We start from the raw sequence: 17984 nt of genomic DNA on the forward strand, positions 1-17984 counted from the left end.
GAAGTACCCAATAAACCACATTTCTAAGCCTGTAACACCAGGGTGTGGACGCGATAAAAGTTTGAAAGACTCCTTCACGTTTGGTAGAGAAGCTGAGGGAGAGTCTATGTTTCATACAGGGGACTCCATGTTAAAACGTAGTGAATTCCTATGAACATTTAAGGCACGATGCACAACGACATGGAGAATAATAAAATAATAAAATAAATTATTTTCTTTCGGGGAAGTTTTAGGGAGGCTCAGGATGCGCACCGTTCTGTTATCTAAATCAACTCCCCCATCTCTTCAGTTGGTACCACCTTTTCCAATTGGTTTGCAGCCGAGCATTCTGGGCTTTGTAGTAATTTCCTTACTAGAGTTGTTCCAATGGGCTCACGCAGCCGCGTGAGACTACATTTCCCAGGAGCCTTCCGGGCCGGCTGTTTGCCTGTCCGTCGCCCTGACTTCCGGCGTCGCTGCGATCTCTAGGGCCAATCGGAAGGCTGGGATTGGCCATTTCCGGCACCCTGATTGGTGCGTTCGACTAGAGCGCCTGGTTTCAAATTTTCAACGGTACTGAATGAATCCCGCGGCTGGTGTTGCGGGCGCCCGGTTGTCAGAGCCGAGGTGAGGTGAGCCGTGGGGAGAAACCGGCGCAGCTGGGGCGCGGGGCTGCCTCTCTCTAATTTTTGAACGGCCGGAGGTCGTCTCCAAGCCCTTGGCGGGGTTTGCGCCTCTAGGCCCGGGCTTCTCTGGCAGTTGGGACGCCGTCCTGGCGGGCGGAATGGGAGCCGGGCTTCGGGCCGCCCTTCTCTTCGCGACAGGATTTTCCCTGGAAGTCTTTCGGGCGCGGGTCTAGCGGGCTGTGTGGAGGTGGAGGCGGAGGCCGACCATGGGGAATAGCGGGAAGAAGGAGTTGCAGGAGGCTGTGGGCAGATAATAACGGCAACGACAGTTATTATAGTTCTTACCACGCACCCATGAACCAAGCACCTGCGTGCGTTTCTCGAGTAGTTTTCACACCGAGCCAACGAAGCAGGTGCTGTTCCTAGCCCCCCGTTATAGAAGGGGAAGCCAATGCCCGCAGTGTAGACCTGTTTCGAGAAATGGGCGAAACGGTAGCCCCGCCCTCAAGAAGTGTGGCATTTGTGGAGGAAAACAGATGTGGTCACAGACAGCTACATTTCAGAACCTTTGTGTGAGATAGAAAGGTCAGTGAGGTGGAATGAGAACATAATCGAGGGAGAGTTTAATGCCTCTTGGAGTTGTCTTTCTATTCGCGATTTTGAATTCATTCTGTTTTATCCACATCTGCTCAGCCCTTCCCTTTTGTATCGAATCACTAGGTATTATTGCCTAATTTACTATTATTTATAACATTTATAGATTGGAGAGGGAAGGAAAAGTGTAAATCAGATTATTATATGGTAGGATTGTTTTGCATCCCCTATTTTCCTGATATATGGGTTTTTTTTTCTATTATAGTAGTTAAATACCAAGGACTTACCCCAAATTGGTCCTCCTTAGGACAAGATAGCATCTGAGTGCTGTACTGATTTTGCTGTAAGGTCGTTGCTTGGTGTACTTCCAGGTTCAGCCTTGCCTTGTCTTGAAATCCTCTGATTTTTCTTTGGATCTGTCTCTCTCATCTCATGTCAAAAATCAAACTATTTGCTGCTGTAATAAAGATATTCTTGTGTTGTGGGCTCAGTGGATCACACCCCCTGTCGAGCCACCCCTGAATTGAACTTGAGTGCCCTTGGTTGCTTTGGAGTAGTACTCTCAGGTGGATCAGTTCAGTCTTTGTCACTCTTGGGATCAAAATTATTGTGGCTCCCAGCTCACTTAGTTAATTAATTGACCTTTGATGGTGTACTGTGAGCTCTGATTGGTGTGAGATACTGGGGGTGTACACACGTATGATGTACTCAAGGGTTTTCTGGTTTGCTTGAGGATGACAGACTGATTCAAACTGACAAGTGACAATCAGAACAAGACATGATGGCATCTGGCACCTGAGTGCTCTACTGTTTAGTATTGTAAGTGCCCTAGCAGTTTAGAGGTGAGGGAGGTCAGTGAGGCTTAGAACAGGCAAGGGTGGCTTTGTGAAGCAGGTGGGACACAAACTGGCTCTCGATAAGCAGCGTTTGGTGAGACAGGGACTAGAACAGTCCTGGTGCACAGAAATCACCCACTAAATATCTGTTGAATTGGATAAGCAGGAGGGCGTTATCTAAATTGACTATAAAATTGCAGGTATGGAAAACTGGATGTATTCAGTTAGGTTGGTAAATTTGTTTAAATTTTAAAATTATTTAAATAAAATAGAGTTATTTTGGCCAGCCTTATACTTAAGTCTTATACCTTGATAAAGTTTATTATGGTTGCAGTTAAGCTTCTCCAGGAGACAGGATTATGTGGGAAAGTCCTTCATTTCTTGTTTAGGTACCAGGAGAGGTTCATAGTTCTATATCCCCTATATGTTTTTCTTTTCAGCCTCTCCTGGGTCTCCTTTTTTCACTTTGTGAAAAAAGTATAGATAACTGGAAGGGGTTCTGTTTTTGTATGTTTGCACAGAGAAACTTGATTAAGGGGATTAAGATTAGTGAGGAAGGTATAAAATTGTATGGGGGAGGGGCCCGCCCCGTGGTGCAGTGGTTAAGTTTGCACGTTCTGCTAGAGGAAGATGGGCACAGATGTTAGCTCAGGGCCAGGCTTCCTCAGCAAAAAGAGGAGGACTGGCAGTAGTTAGCTCAGGGCTAATCTTCCTCAAAAAAAAAAAAAAAAGAAAAAGAAAAAATTGTATGGGGGAGCTTACTTTGGAAATTTTTTTTTAATGCTGTTTCTACTTTTTTAAATTAATAAAAAGTAGGCACAATAGTGCCTACTATTTGTCTGGATGTTTGAATAGGATAGAAGTACATACTACCACCCTTGGTGTCAGTGTTCCTAAATTACAGGTTTTGAAAAGATTACTTTAAAGTGGGATTATGTAATATCAAAGACACCAGGAGACAGCAAATGTACACCAAAAAATTTAAGAACTTTTTTTTTTGAGGAAGATTAGTCCTGAGCTAACATCTCTCACCAATCTTCCTCTTTTTTTTTTTTCGGCTGAGGAATACTGGCCCTGAGCCAACATCCGTGTCCATATTCTTCTATTTTATACGTGGGACACCTGCCCCAGCATGGCTTGACAAGCAGTGTGTAGGTCTGCACCCGGGATCTGGCCTGTGAAACACAAGGTGGAAACTTAACCAGTATGCCACCGGGCTGGCCTTAACATTTTTACACTGGTGAAACAACAATCTGTTAAGAAGTTTGGCGTTTGGGGACAATCCATGCCATTTAGACCTTAGCTCTCAGAAGCACTCTTGGGTTTTGAGGGTGGGCATCCTTGGTCTTTTCTAGCCCCTTCCTGTTCTCTGTTAACCTTTGTAACTACAGAGAACTTGAACCTGTTTCATCACCTCTCTGCTTCTTTCAGATTCTTTACAAGAAGTACTTGCTAGACTTCAAGATTTCAGAAGAGAGGTGAAAGAGTAAATTGCAACTTTGAGTCAAGCCTGTAGTGAGGGGGACTGACTGACTGATTAAACCACAGGTAAGGCTGTGTCCACGGTAAATTACATTAAAAAGGAATGAGGAGGACATTAATATTAATATATCAGCTTCAAAAGTTTTTAAATAACTTTAACATCTTTATAAAGTAGCACATATTTTGGAAGAAAATTTATTTTATATGGAAAAGCAAAAGAATAATATTACCCACTATCCCACCTCTCAGATAAACTATGGCTAATATTCTGATAGATTTCTTTCCAATTTTTGTCTGTGCCTATATTTGATTTAAAAAATCATATACTAAAAACCATTTTTTTCCACTTAATAATTAGATTATGAACATTTTTTCACATCATTAAATTTTTTTACAACATAATTTTAATGGCCTTAATGGTAGTCTATCATATCATTTTGCCACTGGTAAAGAAGAATGTGTATATATATATATATATATATATATATATATTTTTTTTTTTTTGGAAGATTAGCCATGAGCTAACTGCTGCGGATCCTCCTCTTTTTGCTGAGGAAGACTGGCCCTGAGCTAACATCCGTGCCCATCTTCCTCCACTTTATATGTGGGGCGCCTACCACAGCATGGCTTGCCAAGTGGTGCCATGTCCGCATCCGGGATCCGAACCAGCGAACCCTGGGCTGCCAAAGCGGAACGTGCGCACTTAACCACTGCGCCATCGGGCCGGCCCCAAGAATGTGTATTTTTAAGACTTTTGATACATAATGCCAAACTGCTCCAAGAGAAAATTATGCTGATTTACATAATAGTGTATATTCACAAAGGCACAAATATATATATTTAAAATATGTAATATGTTTACATGGTGCAGAAATCAAAATAATATAGGGGCCAGCCCCGTGGCTGAGTGGTTAAGTTCTTGCGCTCTGCTCCGGCAGCCTAGGGTTTTGCCAGTTCTAATCCTGGGTGCAGACGTGCCACCACTCATCAAGCCATGCTGAGGTGGCATCCCACATGCCACAACTAGAAGGACCCACAAGTAAAACTATACAACTATGTACCCAGGGGCTTTGGGAGAAAAAGGAAAAATAAAAAACAATCTTTAAAAAGAAAAATAAAATAATATTAAAAGATTTATAGTTAAAAAAATCTTCCAACCCTGTCACTGTCTACCTCACTCCCTACTGCCCCATAGATAATCACTTTTTTAGGTTCTTGGGTTTGTGTTTGTGTGTCTGTTTCCCAAACTAGATACCTTTTGAAGGACATAAATTTCTACAAGATGGAGTGATTGAGATTTGAGTAGGATTGTAACCTCTTGCAGCCCCACCGTCAACCCTTACAAACTCTTTCGGCTTCTTACTAATAGAACATCAGAACATTTTGATATAAAACAAAGATTTCCTTTTAGTAGTCTACAAAGATCTTTGTCATTATTTGACCTGGAGGTGAACAGCATCATTGATTTCTATCCAGGTCCTATTGGTGGCATAAGAGTGGATTGTTGTTTATAGAGTTCTATGGATAAATTAAATACAGCAGAACTGAGTTTGTAATCTTTACGAAAGAGTGCTATGAAACTCACTAGTTTGGGAGAGAAATGATAGAAAAATATATTTGCTTGAGGTTTCTGGACAGTGATGAATTAGAACAAGTGTTCATGTGTCCTGTGCTGACTTCTGAGTGTTTGGACAGTGAGGGATTGTCATTGGATTTTAAATTGACCCAATTTTGGAAGCTTCATAGATCTGTTTCTGTAAACAGATCCAATTTCAACATAGAAGTTAGCAAACAAATGTGGAAACACAAAGTCCATTAACTTCCTTCAGACTTAGTTTGTGACTTTAACAGTTAAAATTGCACACTGGATTATCTTGCCATTTACTAACTCCTGCTAATCCCTCATGTACAAAAAAAAAAAAAGTAGGTGTTTTCTCCCTGAGTAAGATGAAAATAACTCTATTTAACTTGTGGTTTTGTAACAGGATCTCTATCCCTTGTAAAAGTAGGAGAGGGTATCCCTGGGGAAATGGCACTGCTAGGATGGGACCATCTTAACTGACTATGGTTCTAATTAATAAAGTCTTCACTTACTCTGGTTATTCTCTCACATTACCAAGTGCTTAATTCCTGATTTTTCCTCTAATAGAAGTAGGCAAGTCACAGCTCATGAGCTGGAGAGTGAGCTGCTCGAGAGCATCTACCACACCAATGTCTTTGTTTTGCTTAGGAGCTGCTAGTCCACTGTTTGGGCCCTGCTTAGAATGCACCCTTTTGCAGCTTTCCCCCACCCCCTCTGACCCTGCACCTTTTGATTTATAGAGCTTGTCACGGCTAGTTATTTTTGGTTTGAGAGTGAAGAGAGACGTGGCAGTGGAGGTTAATTTCAGATGAATGTGGAAACAGGTTCCATTGCTGCTTCTGCAATCTTCCGCAGTTGTGTACTCTTCCTCCATTCATTTCCCCTTTCCATTGATCTCTTCCCCTAGGAAAAGTCAACATTCATTCTTAGCCTGTGCAACTCTGCAGGTCTGTCTGTATCTTTAAGGTGTCACTTCCCCCAGGAAGCCTTCCCTGACCCTCCTTCACCCTGTTCCCCTTCTCTGCACTTCCATGGTGCCCTTTGCTTATCCCCCTTCCAGCAAGGATCACCCTCTATCATAATTGTCTGTATTCTCATTCAGTTGTGAGTCTCTTAAGGGAAGGAACTTATATATATCCTTTCAGTCTTTGTTTTTTGGAAACAAAAATGAGCTATATGATATGATGGATGGCACTTAATAGGCAGTTTTAAAAGGAACCTAACTACTTCGTAATGTATGAGAGAGGCTTTTTCCTCAGGTCTGTTGTAGGATTATTGGTCAGAAAGAGCTATTTCTTCACTCAGAATGTTTCTAGTTTTTTTAGGAGTCTGAAGCTATAGTGGATTGAGATAATTTTGAAATGTGAAGCTGATTCTCTTGCTTGGCAGCTTGATCTGTGGAGGGGAATGTGTTTGACGCATGTGCTTTTTTTTTTTTTTTTTTTTTTTTTAGAGAGACCTGTTGACAGAAATTCAATCTTGATTAAGGGGTGCAGGAAGGCATCCAGTTCCCACCGTGCTGGGGCTCTCTCATTAAACAGTTGGGCTTGGCCCTGACCTGTTCCATTTCCCACTAGGCCTTGTGCTTTTTATTTTTTGAAGGTTTCACATCCAGATATTTATTATTTGTGGGAGAGGCAGGATGGTGAAACTGGCATAACCCAGTAGTTACTTTTGGTTTTGTTCATGTATTTGTGCTGTCACCGTTTAGTGAGGAGAGTCAGACTTCTTCGTGGATATGTATTTAGTTACTTATTTGTTTCCTTTTGGGGGGGGTAGGGGTGATGGGTATTGTCTCCTGAATTGGCCATATTAGGCCAAAAGAGAGCTCAAAAGAAGCTTTGTTAAAAAAATAGTATTTTGGTTTTAAAATTTCACCTAAATAAAGATTAGGTGTATTTAGGTTTGAGCCATTACCTTTTAACCTCTACCAATCAGATGCAGTTCTAGACCTCAGAGGACATCCCTCCTCTCCTTGAGTGCCCTCTTCACAGTCTCTTCTACTCTAGAATATCCACTAAGAGGTTCAGACTAAGCTGCATCTTATATGTAGCAAAAGCTTTATATGCAAGAGTACAAACTTAAAAAAAGGGAAATTAAGGTGTGATGTTTTACTTTATGGGAAGATTGAGCTCAGCTTTCTCGGTATATTTAGAAGAGAGTTTTTAATTTTCCAAAGTGTTCTTTATGAACAACCTGTCAGAGAGCCTTAGTTTTTGTATAGAGCAGAGTTTACTTTTGCATTTGTCTAATAGGTTAGTATGATTTGGTTATCTATGTCATTTTTGTTTTTTAAAGATTTTGTTTTTTTCCTTTTTCTCCCCAAAGCCCCCCAGTACATAGTTGTATATTCTTTCATTGTGGGTCCTTCTAGTTGTGGCATGTGGGATGCTGCCTCAGCGTGGTTTGATAAGCAGTACCGTGTCCGCGCCCAGGATTTGAACCAATGAAACACTGGGTCGCCTGCAGCGGAGCGCGCGAGCTTAACCACTCGGCCACGGGGCCAGCCCCTATCTATGTCATTTTTCACGGAATATTTATGGAAAAACTCTATATTATAGTGACTCCAGATTTTAAAGTCCTATAGATCTGGTCTTAAAACTCATCTCTGCTACCCATCTTGATGATCTCAGAGTAGTTCAGCTTTTTGGAGCCTGCTTCCTTATTTGTAAAACGGTAATGATGATATCTATCTTCTATATTGTTAATGCAGTTTAAGTGAGATGATTTATGTGAAGTGTCTGGTAAGGTGCTTGGACAGTAGTAGACAGTCGGTGTTTGGAAGTTGTTATTATCCATAAATGGGTTTTATCTCTTACTCCTTGACGTTTGATCTTGATCTATATACATATCTATTTTTAACTAAATATGAGAGGCAGTGGATAGTGCACTGGATGAGAACACACCCTTTAGGGCCTCTCTTAAGTTCAAGTCCTGGCTTGACTACTTCTTAGCTGCGTGACCATGAACAACTAGTAAATCTCTCTGTGCCTCAGTTTCCTCATCTGTAAAGTGAAGATAATAACAGTACCTACTTCATAGGATTATTGTGAGGATTTGGTGAGTTAATACTTGTAAAACACTGCCAACAGTGTCTGGCATGTCATAAGTATTCAGTAATTAATAGCTATTATTTTTAACTTCTTTTTTAAGTTTAAATACCTTTTTATTAAGTCAATACCCAGGAACATTTTGTTCTTATACAAAAACATTAAAAAAGAAAGAGGATGTGTAGCATTTGATAAGTGAAGTTACCAGCCAGTTGACAGACATGTAAATGGAAGCATTATTTCCAAAAATCAAGAGGTTTAATAATTATTGCTGGATTATCAAGAATATTTAATAAAAATTCCAGAAAGCCCAGTAACTTCTGCACTGTAAACATAGATTTAGGGGGAAATAAATACTGCTTAACTAGTTCTTTAAACTGAAAAGATATGCATTTATATAATAAAACATATTCAAAGAATGTAAAAGTTCATATAGCGAAAAGTCTTCCCCTGACCCAGAATTCCCAGCTCTCTTCCCAGACCCAAATACTGTTAATACTTTTGTGTCTCCTTCCACAGTAGTCTATGTATGGACAAAGGGAGATATGAGTATATATTACCCCTTTCTCTCTTTTTAACATGAATGAAAGCATGCACTTCCGCATTTTGCTTTTTCTCACTTAATAGCTCTTGGAGCTCATTCTGTACATATCACATATGCAAAGTTACAGTATATTAAAGTTATGTAATATTTTATTATATGGTTGTGCCATAGTTATTCAACCAATCTCCTATTGGTGGAATTTGGGTTTTCAGTGTTTTGGCTCATAAACAATGCTATAGTGAACTTTCTTATACTTAACATATGCATAAATACATATTTGTAAGATAAACTTCTACATTTGACAAGATCTATCAAAAAGAAAAATGTAAATTGCCCTTCAAAGAGGCTAGCAGTGTAGCTCCATAACTGAAAAAAGAAAAAAGAGTGTGAGGGGGTTAAATTTGAATACTTTCCAGGTGGTTTTCAGCAGCGTGCTTTGGTGGGATCATGGATTTTAGGAGGCTAAGTGGGGTTGCTGCGTATTACATTCTTGCCTCTTCCCTCCCCCAGCTTTAGTTGTCTTCATTACATTCCTGCCTGGGAAGTGTTCCCAGTGACCTGGGTTAGGCATTAAGATCATGGGAATCCAAAATTTTCCCATGTCTTCCAGCATGTTTGTTCACAAGAACAGGAAAACTTCCTCCTTGTAGCAGGGGAATTTTAACCACTGTCAGTCGCTGGGGAATCTTTCTGTGAGGGTCCTTTGAATACAAATGTTGTCAAGGAGAAGAAAGGTATCAGTAGGTCAAAAGGCAGTGATAACATCTTACGGTAGTGTATTTCATGGCACTTGAAATCCCTTGTCATTTGTTTGTGGGAAGTAGGTAGCCAAAAAGGTAGAGTAACTTGCCTGTTGTCATATACATCTAGTAAATGCCAGAGACTGGGCTAGAATTCTGGGCTTCTATATTAGTTGGGATTGTTTTTGGCTATAAGTGACAGAAAATGTGACTATAAGGGCTTATACAAAAAAAGTATTACTGTCTGGAAGTAGAGGTTGCTGATATTTGATCATCAATGATCAGTAGCTCATTGATGTCAGGACCAATGTCTCTTATTCTCTTGGCTATCCACCCGTGTGTACAATGGCTGCTCTAGCTCTAGCCATTACATCTGCCTTCAAGGCAAGAAGAAAGGTGAAGGGAAAGGGCAGGAACAAGGGCGATAGCTGTATCAGGAAACTAAGCGTTCTCCTTTGAATCCGTCAGCAGATTCCAACTTCATTGTCATTGGCCAGAACTGTCCGTGGCTACTCCAAAGCTTGCAAGGTGGCTATCTAGGAGGTGACTTTTGTTATAGCGTGCTTCCTACTGTTTTGATGATGTTCAATGAAAAATATTTAATCTTGGCTTGACTTAAGCTGTGTTAATCTCTAATTCTCTTTCTACTTATAGTTCATACTATGTAATTTAAATGTTGTATACTATGTTATCTTATTTATTGAGTGTGATAGGATTTTAGCTCCTGTCTAGATTTCAAATTCCTTTGTGTTGAGACTAGATCTACTTTTTGTGTGAGACATAGAGTCTCATCCTTGAATATCAGTGAGAAAGGAGCTCCGATCTCAAGCCCACATCTTATGGCCACTAGCAAGTGTATAATATGAGTAGACTGCTAGTAATAGGTTACTGAGTTAAGTTGCGTAATGAAAGTAGAAATGGGGGAGAATGAAAAATTTAGAATGAGCATAGTGAAGAATCCTCTGTTCAGGGCAACAGATAATGGAGAATGGATCTACTTGGAAATACATACAGTACTAGTTTCTGTGCGAATAGAGGCCTTAACTACATTAACATGCTTCTCTACTTCACAGAGTGAGAGAGCAAAATGATGTGGAAAGAACATTGTACGGAAGTCAGGAGCCTCAGTTCTAAATCTAGTTCTGCCTTTATGTAACTGTGTGATATTGGGCAAGTCATTTAATCTCTCTTACCTTCAGCTTCCTCTTCTATGATGGGGATAATAATCGCTGCTTTATAGGATTGTTGAGAGCATTAGAAATAGTATGTATTTAGTACTTTATGGTGCCTGGCATGCATAAGCGTCTTTGGTAACTGTTTTTACTATGATCATTAGTAATATTGTTGTGTGATCTTGGAGGACCCTTTTTGCTTTAATTAATCCTTATCTATAAACTGCAAAAATTAGGTATTATCTGAGATTCCTCCCAATTCCAAAATGTCGTGTTTCTACAAGTACCTCAGCTGGGATTGTAATAAAGGTATCTGTGGAGTGCTGGCTGCACTGAGTCCATAGGAGAGACCACGGCAAGGTGAAGTTCTCTGATGTATAGATTGATGTCACTATGTAAACCAAATATTTGTCAGAACTAATGTTTCTGAGGCACTGAAGTGCCTTCTGAATTACTCCAGTCCACTGAGAGAAGCTAATGAAATGTTGGCCAAACCACTGAGCAGCAATGAGGTTGGGTGTAACTAATCTTATGATTTATCTCAGAGTATAGGTATAGTGGTACAGTACAGAGAAAATGAGCACTGAGGACTGTTAGTGCCCAGAATTGGTGATGGTTTAGGGAACTGGCACACCTCCCTGGTAATTTAAGTGGATATTACTCTTCTTCTGAGGACCGTTTTCACAGTATGTATCAAGAGCTAGCAATTCCATCTTTAGGAATTTAACTTAAGGGAAGAATTATAGATGTGTACGGAAATTGAGCTACAAGGATATTCTCCCAGTAGTATCTTTAAAGTAAAAATATTGGGGGGCTGGCCCCGTGGCTGAGTGGTTAAGTTCCCGTGCTCAGCTGCAGGTGGCCCAGTGTTTTGTTGGTTCGAATCCTGGGTGCGGACATGGCACTGCTCGTCAAGCCACACTAAGGCAGCGTCCCACATGCCACAACTAGAAGGACCCACAACGAAGAATATACAACTATGCACTGGGGGGCTTTGGGGAGAAAAAGGAAAAATAAAATCTTTAAAAAATATATATATATATTGGGAAAAGCCTAAAAATAGGAGATAAGTAAATTATGATACAGCCATCAATTGATGATTTGTCTATATTTATCTACATGGGAAATGCTCACAATATGCGAAGCTGATTCAAAATGTCAATGATCCCATTTAGAAAAAAAAGTTTGTGTGTGTGTATATATACAGAGAGAGAGAGTCTGGAATAGTGTGGCATTGTGGATTACTATTGTTTTTATAAAATTTTTTGTCATCTAATTTTTTTAATGAGCATGTATTTTTATAGTAAAATAAGGGCTTAGAGAAAGGTACTTAATTGAATAAACATGTATGCAAGTGATTACTGGTATCTGCTTCTCTTCCAAGATACAGAATACTTTAAGTACATGTCGTTCCCTGGATGAAGACAAATGGCTCATTGGGTTTCACAGGGAAATTATTTGCCAGTGAGTGTGGCCTCTGGGCTATTTTTCCAGACTACTTCCAGCTATTTTTTTTAACCATACAGGGCTAGAGTGGAGGCTAACTTTAAACCTACACAGGTTTCCACAGGAGAGAGGGGAACTTTGTACCTAGGAGTAGGGATGGACCCATATCTTTGACTTATTTCTTTTACCTAATCATGTTGTGCCTTTTATGTATTTTTTAAAGTCTTTTTCTTCATGCCCAAGAATAGTATTTTTATGAAAATATTTCTAATGAAAGAAAACCTATCCTTGGCAAAACTGTATTGAGCTCTTAGTATGTGTGAGATATTGTTCTGAGCACCTTGATGGATGAGGTATACACAAGTGAGTAAAATCCATCCTTGTCTTCAGGAACTTACGGACTACTGGGAGAGACATTTACATAGGTAACTAATATAAAATTGGATGGTAAACAAAGCACTATGGCTTTGGAGAGGCAACAATTGTGCGTGATAGGTGGAAATTGGAAAGAGTTTATAGAGAATTGAATTGGATTTTGAATGATGAGTAAGATTTTGGTTGGTAGGTATAAAATTTAATGGAGTGCTTGATAAATTGGATAATTCAGGGCAGAGAGAGAGTAAATTGGATGCAGGGGAGGCTAGAGATGAGAAAATGGTAGATTGAGGGAAAATAACAAATGGAAAACACCTAGCACAGTTGTTGCAGGTACTCATCAAACCTTGCCTCTTTCTAATTCTCGCATATTTACCTCAAGGGGTCTTTAAGTTACCAAAAAAGAAAAGCTGATTTTTGTTTGATTTGAAAAGTAAGGCATATTGTCCACTTGATTTTCAGAATTACGAATGTGATAGTCAAAGCAAAGAAATTGCTAGAGAATCAGTACGTTAATGTGCAGCCAAGTTTCTGAACCGTTTCTTTCCTTAGAAGGTGACCTGTCGAGAAGAGTGACACGGATACTGGGAAAAACCTGCTCTTCTGTGCCGAGGGGGGGCACAATGTCACAAGTTAAAACCTCTTATTCCTATGATGCTCCCATGGACTTCATCAATTTTACATCTTTGGATGATGAGGAAGATACCCAAAACATAGATTCTTGGTTTGGTAAGTATCTGCTTTCTCGGGCCATTTTAAGGGTTAGTGTCTTGCTTTGTTCTGAGGACTTTTAAAAAATAGAAGAGATTGTAAGAGAATAACTGAAATATAAATTCCTTTCTGCACGAAGATACGTTGTCATCTTTGATATGATAGAAATAATTGAAATGCCCAGTATTTGGGGAATGGACTATCAGTACAAATCAATGTTGTTTTGGAGTTAAGAATGACAAATATTTAAGGTTTAGGGTCATATGGGAAAATCCAGATGAAACTCCATTGAGTGAAACTCTAGGACTGTCTGTAGTGATGGTAGTCACATAAAAACTTGCTCTATTGTCGTTAGGCATAGAGTGTAATATTACACCTAGGATATTGACAATGGTACAATTCACCAATCTTAGATCTCTCTAGTTTCATGTGTACTCGTTTTTGTTTATGTGTATTAATGAAATGAATTGAATGAATTTTATCACCTGTGTAGGTTTGTATATCCATCACCACAGTCAAGATATTGAACAGTTCTAGCATCACAAGGATCCTAATGTTGCCCTTTTGTAACTACACGCACCTCCCTCTTGCTACCCTTCCCCAATACGTTTTTAAATGGAGGGATTATGCTACTCAGAACCCAATCCCCAGACAGAGGTAGGATTGCCTGATGGTTTACGTAATATGGCATAAACCCTGACACCAGGCCAACAATAAATAAGCATATGCCTATGTTGTCATATTACTTTGGAATAATATGTCAGACCAATGATGTATCAGGCAAATAGCTGCTGGAGCCCCTTCATTTTATTCTTTCTTATGTCCTCGTCCTCCTTATCATTATTATTATTATTTTTTTAAGGATTGGCACCTGAGGGGCCAGCCCCGTGGCCGAGTGGTTAAGTTCGTGCGCTCTGCTGCAGCAGCCCAGGGTTTCACCAGTTTGGATCTTGGGCACAGACATGGCACCGCTCATCAAGCCACGCTGAGGCGGCATCCCACATGCCCCAACTAGAAGGATCCACAACTAAAAATATACAACTATGTACCGGGGGGTGCTTTGGGGAGAAAAAGGAAAAATAAAATCTTAAAAAAAAAAAAAATTGGCACCTGAGCTAGCATCTGTTGCCAATCTTTTTTTTCCTTTCTTCTCCCTGAGCCCCCCAGTACATAGTTATAGGTCCTTCTAAGTTGTGTTATGTGGGACGCCGCCTTAGCATGGCCTGATGACTGGTGCCATGTACACGCCCAGGATCCAAACTGGTGAGACCCTGGGCCACCAAAGCAAAGTGTGCAAACTTAACCACTTGGCCGAGGGGCCGGCCCCTTATCCTCGTATTAAGAGAAATCAGTATGTGATAGGGGACAAAAATGAGTCCATTGCAACTGCTTTTCACTTATGATGCAGTGTCAATGTGATGTGATGTGACAGCATATGCCATTCTCTTGGAAAAGGACTTTAATGTTATCCAGTGGGGATTCTGAGAGGAGGGGTCTGTTGGCAGTGGTGTAGGAGGAAGTGTGGATGAGAGGACTAGCTGCCGTATAGTGGTCTTCCCCATGCCCTTGCTTCACTGAAACCCTGAGGAAAAGGCTGGATTGTCTGCCTACCTCTTTTTCTAAGTTTTTTAAAACTAAAAGAGGAAATGCAGCAGTCCCCCCTTATCCCTGGGGAATACGTTCCTTGTTGATGGTTTAGATGATGCTCTTACCTTTTCACTTATATATAAACAACCATAACTTCTCTTTGGCCTATCCAAATTGCCAGCATCACTTCTCTTGCGCTTTGGGGCCATTATTAGATAAAAAGGGTTACTTGATGCAAGCACTGTGATACCACGATAGTCGATTTAATAACCAAGGTGGCAAATACAGAGTGGATACAAAGGGATGATTCATGTCCTGGGCAGGACAAAGCAGAACTGTGCAAGATTCATCATGCTATTCAGAACAGCATGCAATTTAAAACTTATGAACTGTTTATTTCTGGAATTTTCCATTTTATTATTTTTGAACTGCGGTTGACTGCAGGTAACTGAAACTGTGGAATGTGAAACCATGGATAAGGGGGGACTATTGTATTAGTATAACAGTACTATTAAATACAATTTGGAAGAAAAAAATTAAGTCCCACTGTTTTTTCAAAACCACCTTAGTTCTAATATATTACTTTCTAATTTTCTTCCAAATAATCACCTTTTTTTTTTCTTTTGAGGAAGATTAGCCCTGAGCTAACTGCTGCTGCCAATCCTTCTCTTTTTGCTGAGGAAGACTAGCCCTGAGCTAACATCCGTGCCCATCTTCCTCCACTTTATATGTGGAATGCCTACCACAGCATGGCCTGCCAAGCAGTGCCATGTCTGCACCCAGGATCCGAACTGGCGAACCCCAGGCCACTGAAGTGGAACGTGTGCACTTAACCGCTGTGCCACTGGGCCAGCCCCTAATCACATCTTTTACACAGTTGCAATCAGTGTATATGCACAGTGTTATTCCTGGGGCTCACTGCATTCCTGAAGCTTCTATCAGTAGGCTGTTGGTAGAAGAGACATTTCTCTGCTTTGTGCTGACTTTCAGGCACAGCTGACTTTAACCTAAGGTAAAAATCCTTGAGAGAGCCTGGTTCTATTCTGTCCTCACACACCCTCCACTCCCCTCTTACCACCCCAGCTGAGAAAGAACCTCACCTCAAATAGACTATAAGGTGTCCCTTGTAAGTCCTGTAGATCTTGGTGGCTACAGTTTGATTTGAGAGGAACATGATGTATTAGGTGGTGGATAAGGCCAGCTCGCGCTTGTATGATCCTGAACGTGTATCAGGCAAAGATAAGGAGCTGTTTACAAAGCAGAGTCTGCACTCCTCCTCTTCTAGAATACATTATTCAGTGTTGCCAATGTTTTAGTGAGAGTTTTTACAGTCTCTATCTCTGATGTATAATGTGTACTCATTTCCTTTGCCAAATGAGTTAGAAGTGCACCGGTAGGGGCTTTAAGGCCGCGTTTTAAGCGCGCGGCCCTGATTTATTTTGCTTCCTTGCTGATTGTTAGATGACAATGCTCTTACCTTTTCACAGAGGAGAAGGCCAATTTGGAGAATAAATTTCCTGGGAAGAACGGGACAAGAGGGCTTTTTCAGGGCAAAACTCCGCTGAGGAAGGCTAATCCTCAGCAAGCTATTGTCACACCTTTGAGACCAGGTAAGAAAGAACATCTTTAAAAAAAGCTCCTTGGCAGAATGATGGAACTAGGAGCCTGCCTGAGGGATCTGAGGAATTACCTGAATGCTGTATCCTTTGGTTTATTATTGGTAAAATGGGCTAATTTATTTCATGGTGAAGGTGCAACTAATGATGCGCTACACTTTTTTTTTGTTAAATTTCTTGAAACTTAAGCTAACATAGAATTTTATTGCCAGAAACATAGCTGTTTTCTTTTCATGACAAGATTTAATGTAACCTAACCTGGGTCTGGCTGGGAAACAAAAGAGCAGGAGAGAAGAATGTACTGCTTGCCATTGTACAAGAATTCTTTGAGTCATGTATCTGATTTTAAAAGATGATGACATTTAAACTGGTGGTTACTAAATCTGCAGGATATTGTCTATTTGGTCAGAACAAAAGAAGCATTGTTTAAGAGGTCATAAATCCTTGAAAATGGTTTTTTCTCGAAATAACAGCTATATTTATATATAATTCATGTATACAATTCACCTAAAGTGTACCTTTCATGTTTTTTTTATAGTGTATTCATAGAGTTGTTGTGTAACCACCACTACAATCGATTTAGAGCATTTGAAAATTACTCTTATGGGTAAATCTGAAATTGACCTCAGTTACACTATTAACTGGAGGAGCCATATCAGGGAAATAGCTGTGTTTTCAGTGGACCTCTCTAGTTTGCAGAGTCTGAGCAGCTGGGCTGACTTTGAAATAATTCATGAGTACAGATGATATCTGTTGGATTCAGGATCTGGACAAAGACCCTGAACTTTTGCATCCATCTTTTTTGCACGAGGGATTAGAGCTGTGTGGCATGTTTTACTTGATGAGCATGGAATGCCTGTGGCCTGTGGCCTGAGCACTGTATTCTTGGGTGAATTTCATCAGTTCATTAAGTGTGGCACATTTTCTGTTGCTTTGATGGTCTTTGTGCTCTTCTTGAATTGAAAGGGGGATGTAATGTTACGTAGTTTTTCTGGACCACTTTCTTTTTAAGGCTGTTTTGTTAACAGTAGGCCCCAAAGCAAGAGACCTCTGCTAGGCCTATTCTGTGACAAAGACCATGCACACTGCTTATATGCATGCTCCTTAGACTCCTCAGAGTCTTTATGTTCTTAGTGCACATTCCCACCTGTCTATTAGTGCTGTTCAATCTGCCTAGAATACCCTTACTCTAACTGAAAAGTTCCTAGTCATCATTCAAGGTCCAGCTCAAATATTCTTTTTTCTCTAATTCCTCTTATTTGTGTTCTTAGAGTGCTCTTCATACCTCTTTTTTTTTTTCTGAGGAAGATGCATCCTGAGCTAACATCTGTTGCTGATCTGCCTCTTGCTTTTTTATGTGAGCTGCCACCACAGCATGGCCAGTGACAGATGAATAGTGTGATTCCATGCCTGGGAACTGAACCCAGCCCACAGAAGTGGAGCATGCTGAACTTAAACCACTAGGCCATAGGGGCTGGCCCTCATACCTCTATTTTAATTTCATTTTCCTACTATGTTGCTAATACAAAGAAATAAAATTAATTTTTATATATTGATCTTTTATCCTGCAAGCTTCTTTTCTTCTTCTTCTTTTTTTTTCCCTTTGGTGAGGAAGATTGGCCCTGAGCTAGCATCTTATTGTCA

General features: G+C 40.3%; 1 protein-coding gene and 1 long non-coding RNA gene across 5 annotated transcripts in view; one reads left to right on the forward strand and one right to left on the reverse strand.

Moving 5' to 3' along the window:
* Positions 1–494: 494 nt before the first annotated feature.
* Positions 495–17984, forward strand: part of TPX2 (TPX2 microtubule nucleation factor) — a 54363-nt gene continuing 36873 nt past the window's right edge. For 2 of the 4 annotated variants that reach the window (XM_070485721.1, XM_070485719.1), the window contains exons 1-4: positions 495–606; positions 3467–3583; positions 12979–13155; positions 16212–16334. In XM_070485721.1, the coding sequence (XP_070341822.1) occupies positions 13050–13155; positions 16212–16334 (229 nt within the window). In that variant the 5' untranslated portion in view covers positions 495–606; positions 3467–3583; positions 12979–13049. Of the gene's footprint in view, positions 612–3466; positions 3584–12978; positions 13156–16211; positions 16335–17984 lie in introns of all 4 variants that reach the window. The other 2 variants (XM_070485720.1, XM_070485722.1) reach the window with 2 other exon arrangements.
* The window catches only part of LOC139040317 (uncharacterized), a 66682-nt gene continuing 49467 nt past the window's right edge, over positions 770–17984 (reverse strand). The window contains exon 3 of the long non-coding RNA XR_011494609.1: positions 770–905. This is a non-coding gene — a long non-coding RNA (uncharacterized lncRNA). The remainder of the gene's footprint in view (positions 906–17984) is intronic.

The sequence above is a fragment of the Equus asinus genome, chromosome 15, assembly GCF_041296235.1.
Source record: "Equus asinus isolate D_3611 breed Donkey chromosome 15, EquAss-T2T_v2, whole genome shotgun sequence".
In the NCBI taxonomy this organism is placed as follows: Eukaryota; Metazoa; Chordata; class Mammalia; order Perissodactyla; family Equidae; genus Equus; species Equus asinus.